Raw genomic sequence first — 18,273 nt, 5'->3', positions numbered from 1 at the left:
AAGCCGTTGGCTTTTGAAAAAATTAGATATATCATATTTTTAAGTGTTTGTCTGTCATTTTTGTGTGATATTACATGTTTCTATTTTATTCAGAATCGTTAGACAATCAAGAAATGTCCAAAGTCTTGAGGTAAAGTTGAGAAATCTTTCAAATTTGAAGAATTGAATGAATCTCTGAAATTATGTTTCACTTAAAACACCACCGTTCATAAGTTCGATGAAGAAGAGTTATTTTCGCAGCAAATATCATCTAAACCCCATGTGTATATAGCAGATCATTCATCCACATACCACTGGTTTATTTGAAAGCAAAAATGAAGTTTGATCACTGATCATGAGAATTACTATTTATATTCCACGCCTGTATATTATTGCTTCATTTCCATTTGGAGATGGCACTGAGAAAATATTCATTAAAATTTTGATGTGAAATCATGTTTATTGGTGTAAATGTGGTATACGCTTCTGCATTTGCTTAGATATATACAATCGATGTAAACTATATGGACTGATAAAAGGGGGATCTAAATTGTATCGAAATGATAGGTATTTATCGACATTCGTCGAACGTCTCGATGAAGCGTAGGATATTTATTAGTCGAATCTTTTAACTTTATTTTCACCAAACAATAACGTTACATATTTGTTTTATTAATAAAGTGTTTAAAATCTAAAATACAAGTATAATTTTTCAATTCTATATCTATAAGTACAACTATGTCTTGTGTGAACTGATGATTTGTGTTTTTTCAATAAAGTAATAAAATAACAATAACAGAAACTATATGAATACTTTCAAAGTAAAGTATTACAGGGTGTTTCATAACAAAACCCAATTTCCCATTGTCGATTTTTAAAAAACTCAGTATTGAACATCAAGCACGTTGCTATTAGAAAAAAATGAAATGCTTGTATTGGATGTGAAATCGGAATCCTTGTAAAAAATTCTGTTTATAAAACTGTGATACTGAAAAGTTATCATTGTGCCACTTTTTAAAATATGTATTCAAACTGTTTTACTTTCTAAGTATTCAAGATATTAAGATATATTGGGTTTGAGAATGAAAATCAACTTTAGAAAATTGTTTTTTTTTCTGTAATTACTCGAACAACGAGAAAAGTTGATTTTGTCTTATGATATTCTGTTTCCAACATTGTGACTTTTTCGTTTATTTCAAATAAAATATATTGTTGAGAATTATTGGTTTCAACCAAAATATCTTCGTTGTTTGTTATTTAGGTACTTTTTTGGAGTTTGTTTCAAAATGTAATCAAGCTCATTTCATAACGTACTGCTTAATAGTGATAGAAATATTATTTCATAGAGAGAATGTTATAATGATAAAACAAGAAGAACGTGAAAGATCATTTTATTTTCTATCATTACAAAATTGATCAACGTAATGTTGTTTCTTCAGAAACGTAGATGTATAATACTTATGATAATAATATAACAACAAATGCTTTGGGTAAATGATAAATTTTCTATACGTATATGGAAAATTTCGGATCGAGATTTGTATTTTATTCTGAATCGTCTAATTTTTGAAATTTATGAGTTAATTTTTTTTGTAAGAGAAAAACATTCAAGCTCATTTCTGATGAAATTGTTTACTTTGGAATCTTTTTCATTTCCAAGACGTTTTTGCAAAATGGGAAAATAGCATCTTATTCTTTTCAGGCCTACTTTATCAATATCCTTCAATATTATCAAAGTCTTGAATAGGTTCCTAAAACGTTAAGAGAATAAAAATATCGTTTCAACCAATTTATGCATTTGATATTTGATCCGAAATGGGTAGTTCATTCTATTTATCATTTTTTTTTTTTTCATTAAGGACATATAAGTGAAACAGCGATTGAATGTTTAGATTTTTCTCGCAGACTTTTTGGGCAAGATTTGAAAACGTTGCTTCTAAATCGAATTATAAAAAACTTTTCAGAATTTAACTCTTTTCCTTACAATTCATGAGTAAATACGCAAATTGAAGTAGTACCTATCAAGCACTAACAAATGTAAAACAAAATAAATACAATTTTTGATATATTCGACTAGTCTTTTCGAAATATCCATTGTTTATTCACATTATTCAGAGTATCAAATTCAAAAGTTGCCTTTGGGAATATTTTGGGAATAGCATGTGAGCGAAACTCGATATTCTCTTTCCACTCTCTCCATTGATCTCCAAATCAAACTTTTAGTGGCAATCCCCTGTGTGACACATCACTACAAATATATTTGAAAATTGGAAGGGCTATATGTTTACGAGAGATTAGTTTTCATAAAAGAAAGGTTCATACACAAAAATGTGGGAATCTTCCAAAGAAATGAAGAAAGCCCTGGAAGAAAAAGCCCTCTCAGAAGATGGAGAAGTAGAAAGCTAAAACCTGTTACTCCCATTTTCAAATATGTTTTTCAGGTTTATCAACTTTTACAGTTAGGTTAGGTTAGGTCCAAAGTGAGTGGGTCTGTTTGACCCTCCACCGCAACCCACAAGGGTTTATTGTGGCTCACACCTATTCACGCTCGACCAAATAAACCCAGCTTCTTAACGAAGCCGATTAGTTTGTATGATGAGTGGTCTTTCAGGTCAGATGGTGAGAGTACGGCTCTGCCGAACTCTAAAAACATGATTTGGTACCCAGCGGGTCAGGCACAAAATATGTGATCTGCCGTTTCATCATTTTCCAAACAGAGGCGACACACACTGTCTTCCGACAGTACGAGTCTCTGCATATGATGATTCAAATGACAGTGACCTGTAAGAAATAGGCCTGTTATGCATCGTAGTTCATTCCTACTGTAGTCCAACAACTGTTTGGGATCAAGCTTCGAAGGGTGAATAAACGTCTTGGAGTGAGCCAATCCTGGAAGATTCTGCCAGAAGTCCATGAATCTTCTTGCCATCCAGCTGTTCAATCTTTGTTTGGAAAAGACTAAAGCGATGGCAATGACAGGTTCCGGTCCGATGAAGCTGCTTGCAGCATCCTCCTTCCTCCTAGAAACAATCTGTTAAGTCTTCCTATCGAGGAGAGCCGTTTTTGGCAATTTGCTACCAATTTAGACGTTGCTCGGTAGGAGCAAAGAGCTTCCAACGCCTCTTAACTGTTCCTGAATATTTTTATTGACTTGTTGTATGAGGTTGGATGCTCCCAATATCTCCGCACACAATTGAATAGCGTAAATTTCCGCTTCTGTAATACAATCGCATAGGTTCCTAACTTTTACAGTAGTTATAAAATTACTTTATAAATTTTTTCCTTGTCATGCATCAAAACAAATAGAGAATTTCACAATAACTAACACCTTACAGCCATTTTGGTATTCTTTTTATATCTTTTAAATAACAGAAGCTTTCAAATCATATTTCTAAGATTCTTCTCCAAATAAAGAAAGAACATGTTTTCAAATTTTAGTTGTGCAATAATCGCTGGAAAAGCAATAATAATTGAAAACGTCGCTAGGGTGTCGTGGATGTTTGCAAGAAGGCAAAATAGTGAGATGGAGGTTAGCCATTAATACAATTTTATTAAGTGAAGTAAATAATCATTTGATAATTTCATCTCAATAAACATTGTTACAAGTAGAGACTCTTGATCAATTAATTGATAGATGTAGTCGTTACTAGGTGAAAAATGAGAAATAGAACTTTCTCTGTTTTATTACCACTTTTATTCGTAACTAATGTTACTGCAGTTTCGTCGTATAAGGAAATTTTCAGGAGTTTCGTTTCTGACATGGTGGTGAACGGACGTGCCGATAGCGACCGTTCAAAAAGAAGGTACGCGGACGCCATTGTTGGAGGTGGAACTCAGTTTGTGTTGTGTATGTCCGCCGTTATATAACGTGCAAGCAAAAGTTACAAAAGTTATAGAAACATTGTTTTAGTGGTTTTAATTAAATAGTGCTCCCATTCACGCCGGTTGGAGGCCGGGGTGGACCGGATGTCCACGTGGGAGTGCTAAAGTGGAAGTGAAGTTTAAGGACCCCTTTATTCACGCCGGTATCCAGGCCGGGGTGGTTCGGATAACCACGTAAAGGGGTCATATATGTGAATTCAAAAATCAGAAGCTCTCCCGAGAAGGAGGCGACCCAATAAATATATACGTAGTACATTTAAAAAACACATTGTTTTTTTCTTATTGTAAAAAGTGTGACAAAAAAGGGGTGGCAGCATTGCTTCGAGCAAGACAGCTGCGCCCCTCCCGACGAAGCTTCTGTCAAATTGATGTCAATTTGATAGGAGGAGCCTGGACAAATGCGCCCATATAATTAGAGAGAGAGAGAGAGAGAAGGAAATTTTCAAACAATTAAAATAAACTGATATTGAATTGTAATGTTTGAGCCCTTATAAATCTACTGAAGGTAATAATAGAGGTCCTTAACTTGATTCAGTACATAAAATTTGTTTACCTATGACAATGTGGATACGCTAATTCGAAAACTAGTTTGTAAACTTGATCGATTTAATCATTCAGCAGATTACATACGCAATGCTTATTTAATTTCCAAGTATTGCAAATAATTGAGTTTCCAACCTTTGCTTACGTAGTGCAAAATTTTCGTATTCTGTAGATTCGGGAACTTGTGGTTGCATTCCAAGGAATGGGTTGAAAACGTCGAGAATCATTTTTATCTACTCTGAAGGACCAACTTTCATGTTCAGCATGAACATTAAAAAGGAAATTAGATAATCTTCATTAGCATAAGCATTGCCGATGTAATCTGCTAAATGATCAAATCGATCTAGTTCACTCACCAGTTTTCAAATTAGCGTATCCACATTGTTAAAGGTAAACGAATATCAGGTACTCAATCAAGTTAAGTACTATTATTACTTACAGTAGATATATAAGGACTAACATTATCAGAGCCCGAACGGATGGCTAGTAATGTGACTAATTGAAAGTTTTGAGATGTAACACAACACAACAGAGTTTGCCATTTATCCTTCTGGAGTGAAGCTTGATGAGGGGGAGTATTGGGGTTTGCTCATATGATATTTCGATTCCTTCAACCCTATTTTCGAAGAGAGATATTTCTCGATATTTTTTTGTTTTTGGAAATATTTTTATTGACAATTTTGACGCACTATGAATTTTCCAATGTGTAGATATGCCTTCAAGTATTACCTTGAGAGTAAACCCACATAACGATGCCAAAAAGTATATAGATTAGACCAATAATATTTTATCTGTTCATCTATCTGCATATACAATGTACAGGGTTAATCAAAATGTCAAATATCTCAGTCTGCAAATTTGGTATGTCCATACTACATTGCTTTACTCTTAATTGTCAAAGTATTATAACAAATTCGTACGTTTTGCCCTGACAGTCTAACTTTTTAATTTTTTTTTAGGTTTTCAATAATGTAACAAAAGCTGTCTCATCGTTATTTTTGATTGTACTTTTTTATTTCGTACATATTTGAAATTAAAAAAATATACAAGTTCACCATTACTCATGACTGATCATAACAAATTAAAAAAAACCGTTACCTATATTCAATAGAGATAATTGAACTTTGTGGAGTATACTGTATATAAATGATAGCGGAAGTCATCGAAAAATTGATTTCCCAAAAATGTTTAATGGATATTTTTCAGAGCTTCTGTTCGTCACTCGACATTCACCATAACATTATTCATCGCACAGTATTATTTGGGGCATATCGATAGATAACATTCGGCAAATTTAATTTCACCTTTGTAGTCTAGTTCACAAAGGCCATTTCGCAACATTTGAGTTCGGCTCTACAGAAAATTATAGAATTTACAATTTGAGCAAAGTTTCTCTAAGAAAAAGTTCAAAAATTATAAACAGTTCAATTAATCAGAAAAGAGGAGCTCTGTTTTTGCGAATATCTCGCAAAATACAGGAGATATTAGAAATTTGAAAGAAGATTCTCAAAGAGCAGAAAACTCCGTAAAAAAGTTTGATATCTTGGAAAAATTGGTGATATAGCTAGCGCATGAGATGCCCGATTCGAGTACTTCAACAAAAAATTATTTTAACTCATTAAATATGAATATAAAAAAAAGTATTCTCTGGATAGTTGAAAAACAGATTGTCGCAATTTGATTATGCTTTTATCAATTAACAATTTTTCCACGTTGGTTTACATAAAAACCTAGATCATTTTCAAAATTGAAGTTTGGAATTTTTATCGTGTTTTTGAGAAGATTCAGAAATTATTGAAAAATATTGAAATACTTGAATTAAGAATTTTTCATGAAATATTTTGAAAAATGGAAAACACGGAGAACTGATTTTTTTTAAAAATATTGTCGTTCCGATTAATGATGAAAACAACATGAATATATTTTTTGGTATTATACATTTTTATTGTTTGAAAAGTTTTTATAAAATCTTTTATCTTACAAAAACTGCATTTGTTTATGACAATTTTTTTTTAGACAGAAAGAGGGGAAAAATCAAATGAATTTTTAAATGAATTAATTATTCATGTTTTTATTCATGTTCAATTATTTGAACACACTTGCAGACCGGTTTCAGGCTGTTTGGCCACTCGTCAGTACATCAACATAAATTCGATGATTTCCGATAATTGAAAATCGAATTCCTTCAGAGTATCATTCCTCGAACTAGGCTGAAGCGGACAACAAACAACAGGTTTGTAATCGCATCATCTGTTTGTGAACGAGGTAACCAACCGCATATCCGAAATTTGCCATTTGTCTTTATACGAAGAATTGGGCAAATTTCGGATATGCGGTTGGTTACCTGGTTCACAGGCAGATGGGGCGATGACAAACCTGTTGTTTGTTGTTCGTTTCAGCCTAGCTTGGGGAATGATACTCTGAAAGAATTCAATTTTCAACCGGTCGGCAATAATTGTTCCAAATATTGAAAATCTATTGCGACAGTTTTACCGCCAACAGCATATGCAGGAATAACTTCAGTGAAGAATCCCGCACTGACACCTGTCGGATATAATCCAACGCCCTTCGTGGTATTGGCCAGGAGAGTAGTTGTTTTCTGATAGGTGTCAGTCCATTAGTGTTAGGTAGTGTCAGGGAGTTGAGACTAGCCCAAAAGTACTGTTCTTTTAGATGATCTGTGACTGTTCATTGAAAAAATTAAAAATTCATATTTTCCATTTTTCCGAAGAAGAAAAACATTCCATTCTTTTATACTTAAAATAATGTAGGTTTTCATGTTAACCTTCAACTTTGAAAAATTTCTTGATTAACGAATTATTTTGCTGACAGATTATTGTTTTTTAAACTACCGGGCAAGAACGTAATTTTTTATATTCCTCAAGTTTCACATTCAATGGATCAAAATGATTTTTTGTTGACGCTTTCTTCGAGCATTGTATACCCGAGCTCAACCAACCAGTATTTTCACCGCTTAATTAAAATTATAATTATTGGGGCCATTCAGGAAGTTGAGATTTCTTTGAGGAGTATTCTGCCCTTCGAGAACTTTTTTTTTAAATTTTGACTATCTCCAACAATTTTTCAGAGATACACAAAAGACTTACTGATCCTTTTTTGTTTTACTAAATTGTATACATCTTTCAAACTATTTGTTTGCACAACTAGACCCAAATCCTGAAATACTCTGGGCAAAAGTACGAATCGAAAAAACACCCCATCATAATTTTCTGTGAAGGCGAACTCCTAAGTTACGATATAGCACTTGGGAAGTAGACTTATGTTCTTATTATATTGGCAAAAAAGATAATCCATTTGTGTTCTGGGCAACGCTCAGAAGATAAGAAAGGCGGAGTCGATAGAAGTTCGACGGTTATAGCCAAAGAACCTGAAGGTAAATCCCTGTCCTTTTTATTTTTAACTCGCAAGGTCGGACTGGGTTTTTCTTGCATTAATTTTCAATTGAACGCTCGGTAAACAGCTGTCAAGTCCTCAACCTGGTCCGACGTTGTGATAACAATCTGCATCATCGTAATAATTATTGTTGTTTGTAATACGTCGTAAAGCTTTTAGTAACCATTTCGTCAATATAAACCGACCAGATCTAACACAATGAATGTAGTCGAACTGCTTCATTAATTGTACGAGTAGATTATAAGTACTAGCGAAATCTTGTTTGAATTGAATTTTAGGAGAGATTAGTTTTTATGCAAAAAATTTTAGGCTTTCAATTCTCCATCTGTGAACAAATAATTGTGGAAAACTTCCAAAAGGAAGGAAGGAAGCAATTAAGTTGAAAATAAACTCTTTAAAAAGATATGTAGAAGTATGTATGTATAGAAGTTTGTTTTAGACAAACTGAAATGAACAACTACTTTCACATGAACATTGAATTACATGAAAAAAAATACTTTTGAAGCAATTACTTTCATATATGAACATTTATTCTGAACGTAATTGCTTTCTTTTTTTGTTTGAAACTTTCCCACAATTTATTTATGAAGATGGGGGAGTGAAGAAAACATTTTCCCAATAAAAATTACTTTACCAAACTTCCTGCAAATCGAGAATCATCAAATGAATGAAACCAACAAAATTATTCAAAATGCATTCGTATTGAAAAAACAAATATTTCGAAGTGAAATACGACACTTCTCCCTTATAGTGGTCAGATTGATCTTATTTTCTGTTAGACTAGTTTCACAGAAGGCCGATGATTGGTGCTGATGGTCTGTCCTAGCCGGACAAAAAAGCGCGGGCTTCAACCGTGGCTGATGCGGATTGTCAGTTGAAGTCTAAGCCACTGATGTTATCAGGAAAAACATCATCCTGATAACATCAAAATAACAAAAATCGTGTATCCGAGGCACATCTTCAGAAGAGTACCGAAATCGCGATGCAAAAATAAAGCTGAAAATTAAGTAGCGGAAATATTACTTGGAGTTTCATGAATCTTGACCGCGCAACAACAAGAAGCACTGAGGAAATTGAAGAACTGTCCGAAAACTTTATTTCTCGAAGTTCAGTTCGTCAAACGAGGAAAAGGAATTTTGAAAATAAATGAAGAATGTGCGCATATGTTCTAGCAAATTTCAGTTGAGGATAACCAAGGTCTTTATAATATTTGAAGATGTATATCGGGTGACAAAACAAAATAATTGTACACGGTACCAATCATTTGTTTCTGAAGTGAGGCATTTGAAATTCGAGATGACGGTACCTACAGTTCATTGGAGGTGACATTTAGAAAAAACAATTGGAAACCTGTATCGTGATAACCGGAAATGAACACAAGTCAAAAATTTCAAACAGAACCCTGTATATTTTCTCATAAAATTATTTTTTCAACCTTATAACACAAATGAGCATTTCCTTTTGAAGTGAGTGGAGTCGTGAGAGCCATTTTCTCTAAATTCAAAATGGCGGTACTATGAGTTCATCTATGAAAATTTGCCAAACAACTCGATGAAGTGAGACACAAAAGACAATATTTGTTCAATTTTTGAAGAATAATCCAAGACTTGAAACTGAAAGTTACTTCTTTGCATGATCTATACATATTTGTAAAGATTTTGTTTTTAAATTAATTGCTTTCTTCCTTCATTTCTTCGGAAGATTCCCACATTTTTGTATTGAGATAGGGAAGTAGAAAGCCAAAACTTTTCCTCCCAAAAATTAATCTCTCTTAAACATATATCCCTTTCAATTTAAACAGGGCATACTTATTGTTGGAGTTTCAAAAATACCATTTCCTATTGAAATTTTGAAAAATGGCTCCTACATTGATTTTTTTAAATGAAATGGTCACTTGTATTATATCGTTGAAAAGAGAATGTTATTGCCTAATGATTGTTTAAAAAAATATATGAAATTGACTTTGGTTCATTTCCGGTTTAACTGAAATAGGTTTTCAATTAGTTTTTTAACATAAATAATGTAAAATGATTTGGTCGTCACCCGGTTTACCCAGATTCATCGTTTCTATTATTTTTTTACACAAAAAGAGAAACAACGCATTGCTGTATACCTTTCAAATACATGATGAAAGCAATTTATTGTGAAACGGATCTTAAGAGTGATGATACACGGGATATTTTTCCCACTTTAGGAATTGATTCACTAGATGGAGCTGTTACTAGATAGCATAGTTTTCCTCAGACGTATACTTCCTATATACGGTCGAGCAACGCTGAAGTCTTGGTTGGATCTGTCCTGCACTGACGAGAGGTAATACCCCAATATCGGTGTGTAGGTGATCATTCGATTGATTTCAGCGTAGTTCTACTGCTAGACGATCGAGAATGTCCACTGTAAGGAAACTTGCCTAAATGTCTGTCGGATATAGTTCAAAGTCAATCATGGTATTTGTCAGGAAAGTAGTTTTCCCGGATAGTATTTGCTAGATCCTACTATGTTGGGAGAGGGCTTTCAAAAATATATCACACTTTTTAACCCTTTATGTTGCGTATTTACTGATATCACTGATTCATGGTATACGCCTGTTATTATACTTCCAATTTTTCTTCTGAAACTTGAACCATCGAATATGCTTCCTGAAAGGCACTTTTTTTGGTGTAACTTCCCTGTTCCAGTTATTCGAATTTTCAATTTTCTAATGAAATGCATATTTCTAGAACACTGGCAATATTAATAATCCAACTTCATATTCTGAGTGCTCTGATAGGTTAAATTGGAACGAAATTAATCTAATGAAAACACTTTCCGCACACCAGAACTAGCGCTCCAATCTCAACGAACGTTTCGCTTACCAAGTTAGCATCTTCAGGGAATGCCAGTTGGCGGAACGCGGGTCTACAACAAATTGTTGTAATTCAGGTGTCCGGAAAAAGTGTTTCATTAAAGTATAAGTGATATTTCGAAAGTACGTTTTTAATCCTTCTGAGTTCATTCCTCGGCCGCTTTCGCAGCCGAGGTTTTTAGTCACAAATTTTCGGGTTCGAAGGCCATCGATTTTTTGGATTTCTCCCTGACGTTTCCCTGGCGCCAGTTGCTAGCTTCTTCAGAGGTTTATACATCCTGAGTAATTTCCCATGATTGGATATTACGGCTGCGTAAGGCGTATTTATGTTTACTCAGGTAGAACCAGGTGGAACCAGGAGAAAAGTGCTTTTGTCACATTTTGCTGAAAAGGCGAAGGAAGTCAAACCATCATCAATATGAATGGAATGGGTGTCATGAGAAGATGAGAGAATAAACGCAATAAGCCCAAGAGGCTGCAGTGTTTTCTGGAGACTTGGAATGAATGGACAAGTCAGACAGCTCCCAAGGTACCAAAAAAAATCATCAATATGATGGTATTATTCAATGCTGAAGACGACTGTGCCGATAAACGAAAATTGTAATAGTTCCAAATAAGTGTGTAAATATTAATGGCACGTTGATAATGAAACAACCAAACGTTTATAGATATAGCAAAAATTAAAAAAATTGAGGTAATTTATCCTTGCAGTGCATCTTGGTCTATTGCTTGGAGTTTATAGAAACTTTTACCAGTGCCATAAAAAACATATTTTCCAAATATTTGAAGTCGACGAAAAATTTACTGGTATCGACGAAATTGGCAGAAACTACTATACAGTTTAAATTGCGAACAAAAATGCGACCAGTAAATTCCTACTGGGTAAAAATAAATTAGTCGAATTGATGCCAGTAGCCAGACAAATATTTTCTGTTGTCATTTTCTAACTACGCAGGCCGTTTCACAGGAGTTGTTGATTCACTTCATTAAAATTTTATATCTGTCTTCTAGACCACTCGTTTGTTACAATGACTATAGGTTTTCGTTTTCGATAAATTAATTCTTGAAATAATAACTTTTAACTCACACAGGCCTTCACTTCCGAATCATGCATGATTTTCTTGAACCTACCCGACATCTAAAAGTCTAAAACAGTCAAATCTGGACTTCGGGTAGGCCGTGCCATATACCTATGGTTGCATTCCAACGGTTCAGCAATCTTCACTCAATAATTATTATCCACCATACAAAAATCTAGTTGACAGATTGAATAAATTGGTTTATAAAAATGTCTAGATTCAATCATTCACATGGAAATTGGTGGGTTACCTTCCGTCTCATTAGTCGTGTGACAATAAATATGGATTCGAAAAAATCTTAGGTCCTCAATTTTCCAGAAATCTACGGCATTTTGTACTAAGTATAGTCAAGTAATAAAAAACGTCTTTGTGGAAAGCAATCCTGCTAAGACTTTTTGTTATAAAATCCTCGAATATACGGATATTAGCAAATTCTAGATTTTATATAATATGGTATCACGAGGTATTTCACATATCTTTAAAAAACTTCAAATTTTCAATGAAATGTGCTGCCAAGTAAGTAGGTATGTAGTTTCTTGAATTGATATTCAAACCTGATTCTACTAATGATGTTTTTTTTCAATATTCTTAAACAGTATTTCTCAAAAAATCGTGATCTTGTCCAAGAAACATGTCTGCTTTCGTCTTCAAAAATTCAAAAGGGCGCTGATGAGGTGTAGGAAACAAATGCTTTCGACCTGAAAGGGCGGTAGATTTCTCATTTGTGTGAAATTTTAAATCAAAGCTCTTTCATATATTAAGTTGTATAGGGTTCCTGTGAGTGATATCTGTTTCAATCCGTTCAACGAATATTTTGAGTACAAACTGAATAGGAAAAAGTGATTTTAGTGTAATTTAATGTCCATGTGAAAGTAGTTGTTTCGATAGGACTTTTCACAGTACCTGATTCAATGTTCAATTGAAATTAGTTGTTTCGAAAAGTTTTTTCTTTCGGTTAGTATATGAAAGAAACTTCCAAGTATGACCTACACATCTTTGTGAATAATTTATTGTGAAATTTATTTTCTTTGGAAATTTTCCACTTTTCTGTATTGTGATGAAAAAGTAGAATTCCAAAATGATTTTTCCCAGTCCTCATTTTTTGTATATCATTGTATTTGCAAATGTTTTAAGTGGAAACATGGTACCTGGGATGATAAATGCTGCGGTTCATTCACCTACAAAATGATATTTTCTCTTCTAGAAAGAAATGTAACGTAATCAAAGGCATAATCAACAAAATAATTATGACTGAGGAAATCATAGATCATAAGTAAAACATGAAAATTGGTTAGATCTTTTGTTCAGTTTGTCTGAGAAGAAACATCATCACATTATTCCGATATTTTTCATGTATCATGTGTAGTCGAAGTTAGTAACTTCACGAGCCTTCTAAGGAACACCATGGTTATCAATAATGAACGGAGCTGAATCAATCCACCTTCAAACAGATGAATTTCTCTGAAGAAAATATCTAGTCGAAGGTGAATTTGTACTCGCTCAAGACCCCGATATGTTACCACTATTTAAACTCACGAGGACTGTGAAAAAATTAATAATAATAGAGACCCTTTGGAAAAACCAACATATCTTCTAATCCATTAATTCAGCCATTTATATAATCACGTATATGATGATTCTCTTATCACACATTGAATACATTTTCCATATCCTGCATGAATAAAAAGTTGGAGAGCGTTATATTTTTTGTGAAACTCGGGAAGAATGAAAAGACCCGTTTAAATTATTAGCTTCAAAAAACACTGGAAATAACGATTTTAGAAGTGTTGTTCTCCGCTGAAAAACTTATGAGTCATGAGTTATTAGGGCGTAAGAGATAAGAGTCCTCAGGACATTAAAGTTTTAAACTTCAGAGACAAAAAAAACATTTTGTTGCAGTGTGAAAGAAATGCTGCATTTATAGTCATGCATGAAACAGTTGAACTTACAGTGAAGGACTATAAAATAGAAAACACTCGAATAATAAATAATAAGGTTAGATTGGTGAAGTAAATTCATTAATTGTCTTCAAAGAATTTCATAGTCATAAATAAAACTTGGGAAAAAATTATATTTTTTCGCAGAAGTGTTTCTTGGAAATTCTACTGAGTACCTACTGTGCAATTTACGTGCCTTCACAGGTGGAGCAGAAAGCATTTTTGCAAAAGAATATCACTTCTAGTTGGATTATACATCAAGACTATTTTCTATATCGTTGACTTAATAAATTCATGAAAATTATGCTGTATTATCTACAGGCCGTTTCTTTTTTTATCATGTGGTAACATTGCTATATTCTAACTAAACCGTAACAGATAGAAAAAAGATTGAGAAAAAAGGTAACTGTTATCGGAAACAATACAATGGCCGAAGAAAATTCACGGAGACTCTCGCCCTTCTCGAGTTATACGGGGAAAACCAATAATGCTGTTTTTCGTTTTTTTCGAATGAAATTGTTATTTCGGAGAATATCAAAAAATGGAAAAGGAAAATGTTATTATATTCGAAGTGTACTATGACGATGTAATGATAAATATTCGATAAAACGTTTCGTGTCAACATGGCCACCATCAACTCTTTTTTAAAATGGACCTGTCTTTTTTATTACAGATATTGAGAAAGCAATAAATTCACAAGCCAAGGGTATATCACATTTGATATTTTTATAGCGTTTCATTTGAAATAACCACCATCATCAGTGAAAACAATCAAACAGAAAAAAAAATTATTTTATCATTGACTTTTGGAAAGAATGAAACCAATACAGAAAATTAAAGCTACATGGCAATCTACATTAAATGCTCGAATTGATAACCTCTTTGTTGAATGCACATAAGTTGTCGGTCCAGGCAATTTCTATGGCAATTTTCTAGCATAATAGGTATAATAGTAATAAAGAAAAGAGAGTTGAAACTTTCTGTTTTCTACCACTTTTATTTGTAACTAACGTTACTGCAACATTGAGCTTAATGTATAAGTTTGAAAATGTCCTTATAGGACGAAACTGCAGTAACTTTAGTTACAAATAAAAGTGGTATATTTTTACTACTTTTATTTATAACTAACGTTACTGCAGTTTCGTTCTATAAGGACATTTTCAAAGTTATACATTAAACTTGAAATTTATAAGTTTGAAAATGTCCTTATAGGACGAAACTGCAGTAACGTTAGTTACAAATAAAAGTGGTAAAAACATAGAAAGTTTTAATTCTCTTTTCTTCATTATGATTTTCTACCACATAGTAATGGCTACATCCATCAATTTATTGTAATTCTAATACATGCATCCTTAATTTTTTGTTTGAGATGGTCGATATCTGTACTTGGTGTTGAAAAAACTCTATCCTTTATGTATTCCCAGACAAAAAAATCTAAAGGAGTAAGTTCTGAGGATCGAGCTGGCCAGTTAATTGGTAATTCCAATCCATTTTCTTGGGAATATCGCATCCAAATGTTCCCTTACTATTGCTGCATTATGGGGAGGAACGCCGTCCTGTTGAAAATATTGTATTTCATGGCGGATATTCATTGGAAATTCATCTAAGTAGCCATCGATTTCATTGAATAGAAAATGAAGATAAATTTCACTATTCAAATGATCATCGTAAAAGAGAGGGTCAAGGATGTTTGTCCAACCAAGCATTTATTCCCAATCTTTCTTGGAAATTGGTTTCCCTATGTAAATGTTCATTTGTATCATTCCACCAATAATGGATATTTCTGTTAAACCAACCATTGTTGGTGAATTTTGATTCGTCCGCCCATATTATTTTTTCGCAAATATTTCCAACTTTCCTATTTCTACGTCTTAACCACTTCGCAAATCATACTCTCCTTCCGTAATCCCTTTCATTGAGGTGATGAACTTTGCGTATCCTGTATCATTTATATTTATTCTTTTTCAAAATAGTTTTGGTGGATTTTACAGAAATCCCCATTTCGTGAGCAATTTCTCGTGAAGAACAATCTTGATTAATATAATTTTTGTAACTAGCCAATCCTAAATTTAAAAAAAATATGTTTTCACTGTGTGAATTTTTATATGGTAATATTTGCTTAATCATAACATTTATTTGATTCCTCACACTTCCAATAACCACACATTTTCTTGTTTTCTTTCTGTCAATCGCACCATAGTCCCTCAAATATCTTTCTAATCGTCTAAACATTTGGGTTTAGATTCGGGTTTAGCTCAACATACATATTCCTTGCCAAAAGAGGATTTCTATTTGATTTTGCTCAACTAAATAACATAATAGTCCTTTCATCATTTCATCATCTTTGATATATTCATAAACGTCTGACAGTTCTCAACAGATATCAACAATTCATTAATTTTTTCTGTCATAGAAACCAAGCAAAGCCTACGCGTTTGAGATGGTAAATGAATTGAGATGATATTGATCATACCATGATAGGGTACCTACCTGTCGAATTTATTGGGTTGTCTGAATTATATTTTAAAGAAACCGAAACAATTTACAAATGAAGTAACGACAAGACCGTAATTTAAAATTGTTGTCACTGATGATGGTAGTTATTTCAAATGAAACGCTATAAAACTATCAAATGAGAATACCCTTGGATTGTGAATTTATTGCTTTATCAATATCTGTAATAAAAGAGAAAGGTCCGTATTTAAAAAAAAAGTTGATGGTGGACATGTTGACTCGAAACGTTTTATCGAATGTATATTATTACATCGTCATAGTACACTTCGAATACAATAACATTTTCCTTTTCCATTTTTTGATATTCTACGAAATAACAATTCCACTCGAAAAAATCGAAAAACAAGCATTTTATGTTTTCTCCGTATAACTCGAGAAGGGCAAGAGTCCCCGTAAATGTTCTTCGACCATTGTTTTGTTCCCGATGACAGTTACCTTTTTTCCCATTTAATCGTCTTCGTATCTGTTACGGTTTAGAATATAGCAATGTTACCAAATGATAAAAGAAATGGCCTGTATAAACTCAATTCACAACATAATTTTTATTTGAAACGTACGTTTCAGTTGAAAACCACAACGATACACAGGTTATTACTTCTTTGTCTTTAATTCTTTCACATCAGTAATCAGTGATATTTGTCAGCATAATTCGCAATTAAATTCAATAGGAAAAATATATATTCATGATTTAACACAACATTCAGCATAAACAAGAGAATTATATCATAGATTTTGCCTCTACTGTGAGATATTGTGCGCGTAACATATCTATATTTGATTTCCAAATTGATGAACAAGCTAGTTCATTAATTCGAAAATTTCATTCAAATGATATATTATTATGATGATGCAGTCTGATTTTAATGAATTGCGTTCTACCCTTTCGAAATGTTTTTTAATATTTGATTATAAATTATTCGTCCGGATTCGCTCCCATTTCTATTATGTTTTGTCATTCTTTGAATCTCTAACAAGATATAAGATCGATAATGTAGTTTATGTAGCAATAACTTTTATGAGATCCTTATTTTTTCCCTCCTATTAAACAACCATCATGACTTTATAATACTGAAAATAGAAAGTTCAAGCTGTTTGGCCGCCTTTTTTGAAAATTGGCCCAGAAATTCGATTAGGGACTAGAAACAAGGTTTAAATATATGTCGTCTAGAACTGCGGTAGATATTATTAAAAGCGATCTCAACGGACGAAGAAGTATAACTGGTATTATGTGTTGTAAGAGCAACTAGAAGGTCGGACAAAATGTACATATAAAAAGTATTATTTTCAATCTTTGATAAAAAAATAAACAATTATGTTGCCTCAGTCTACCAATAATCAATATCGATAACAGTACCAACTTTTTTATGGAAAAGGGGTACTTGATTCCTCGTTTTATAGGTAATTCAATTCTTTATCCAACACTGTTTCACTTTTAAAATTCGGATCAGCCGTTCACGAGTAATTACTAGTTTGACATTGTTAAAAAAAATTATTCAAAACTCACTTCAGTTTATTCCAATGTTTGATATGTTCACCTTTCACATACTGGCAATGAAGAATATTAGAAATTTATTGCTGCGTTAAACATATTCCTGGAATAATTTCGTTGTATAAGCATCGCTTTTTTTCAAGAAGGAGTTCTAAAATGAATTGCGATTGCCTATCGTGAATATCGTGAACGTATTCTCTCGAAAAATATAGAAGCGTCATATCGGATGAGCTAATAGGTCATTCGATCTACCGGTTTGGATAATTGACCAACCAACAAAAAGAGCTTTCTTCTCGTTATGGCAGAATGGTTTGGAAGTTTCTATATAGGAGTTATCCAAACCGGTGGATAGGCATTCGTAGTCCCTTAGAAAGGCCAGCTAGATTACCGGACACGATGCCTCCAGATATTCGAATGGATATTAATCATCTGAAGTATACGATATACAACCGCAGTGTATTTCAGAACTTGTGGATAGAAAGATAGATGATTGCAACGAAATTACATCAGGAACATTTTGTAATGTGAGAAAAAAATTGGCCACGCTAGGAAGTGGCTGGTAAACATTTCGAACATTTATTGGAATAAACT

General features: G+C 33.1%; 1 protein-coding gene across 11 annotated transcripts in view; it reads left to right on the top strand.

Annotated features, from left to right (window-relative positions):
* Positions 1-18,273, top strand: part of CaMKII (Calcium/calmodulin-dependent protein kinase II) — a 330,306-nt gene that overhangs the window by 254,370 nt on the left and 57,663 nt on the right. For 5 of the 11 annotated variants that reach the window (XM_074169791.1, XM_074169772.1, XM_074169797.1 and 2 more), the window contains exon 11: positions 7,742-7,798. The exons of 3 other annotated variants lie outside the window; for them this stretch is intronic. In XM_074169791.1, the coding sequence (XP_074025892.1) occupies positions 7,742-7,798 (57 nt within the window). The remainder of the gene's footprint in view (positions 1-7,741; positions 7,799-18,273) is intronic. 3 more of the 11 variants (XM_074169779.1, XM_074169803.1, XM_074169830.1) reach the window with 1 other exon arrangement.

This window comes from Leptinotarsa decemlineata, unplaced genomic scaffold (assembly GCF_025532065.1).
Source record: "Leptinotarsa decemlineata unplaced genomic scaffold, Ldec_3_MD MMD2_P_RNA_scaffold_11, whole genome shotgun sequence".
NCBI lineage: Eukaryota > Metazoa > Arthropoda > Insecta > Coleoptera > Chrysomelidae > Leptinotarsa > Leptinotarsa decemlineata.
This window is presented reverse-complemented; position numbering and strand designations above follow the sequence as displayed.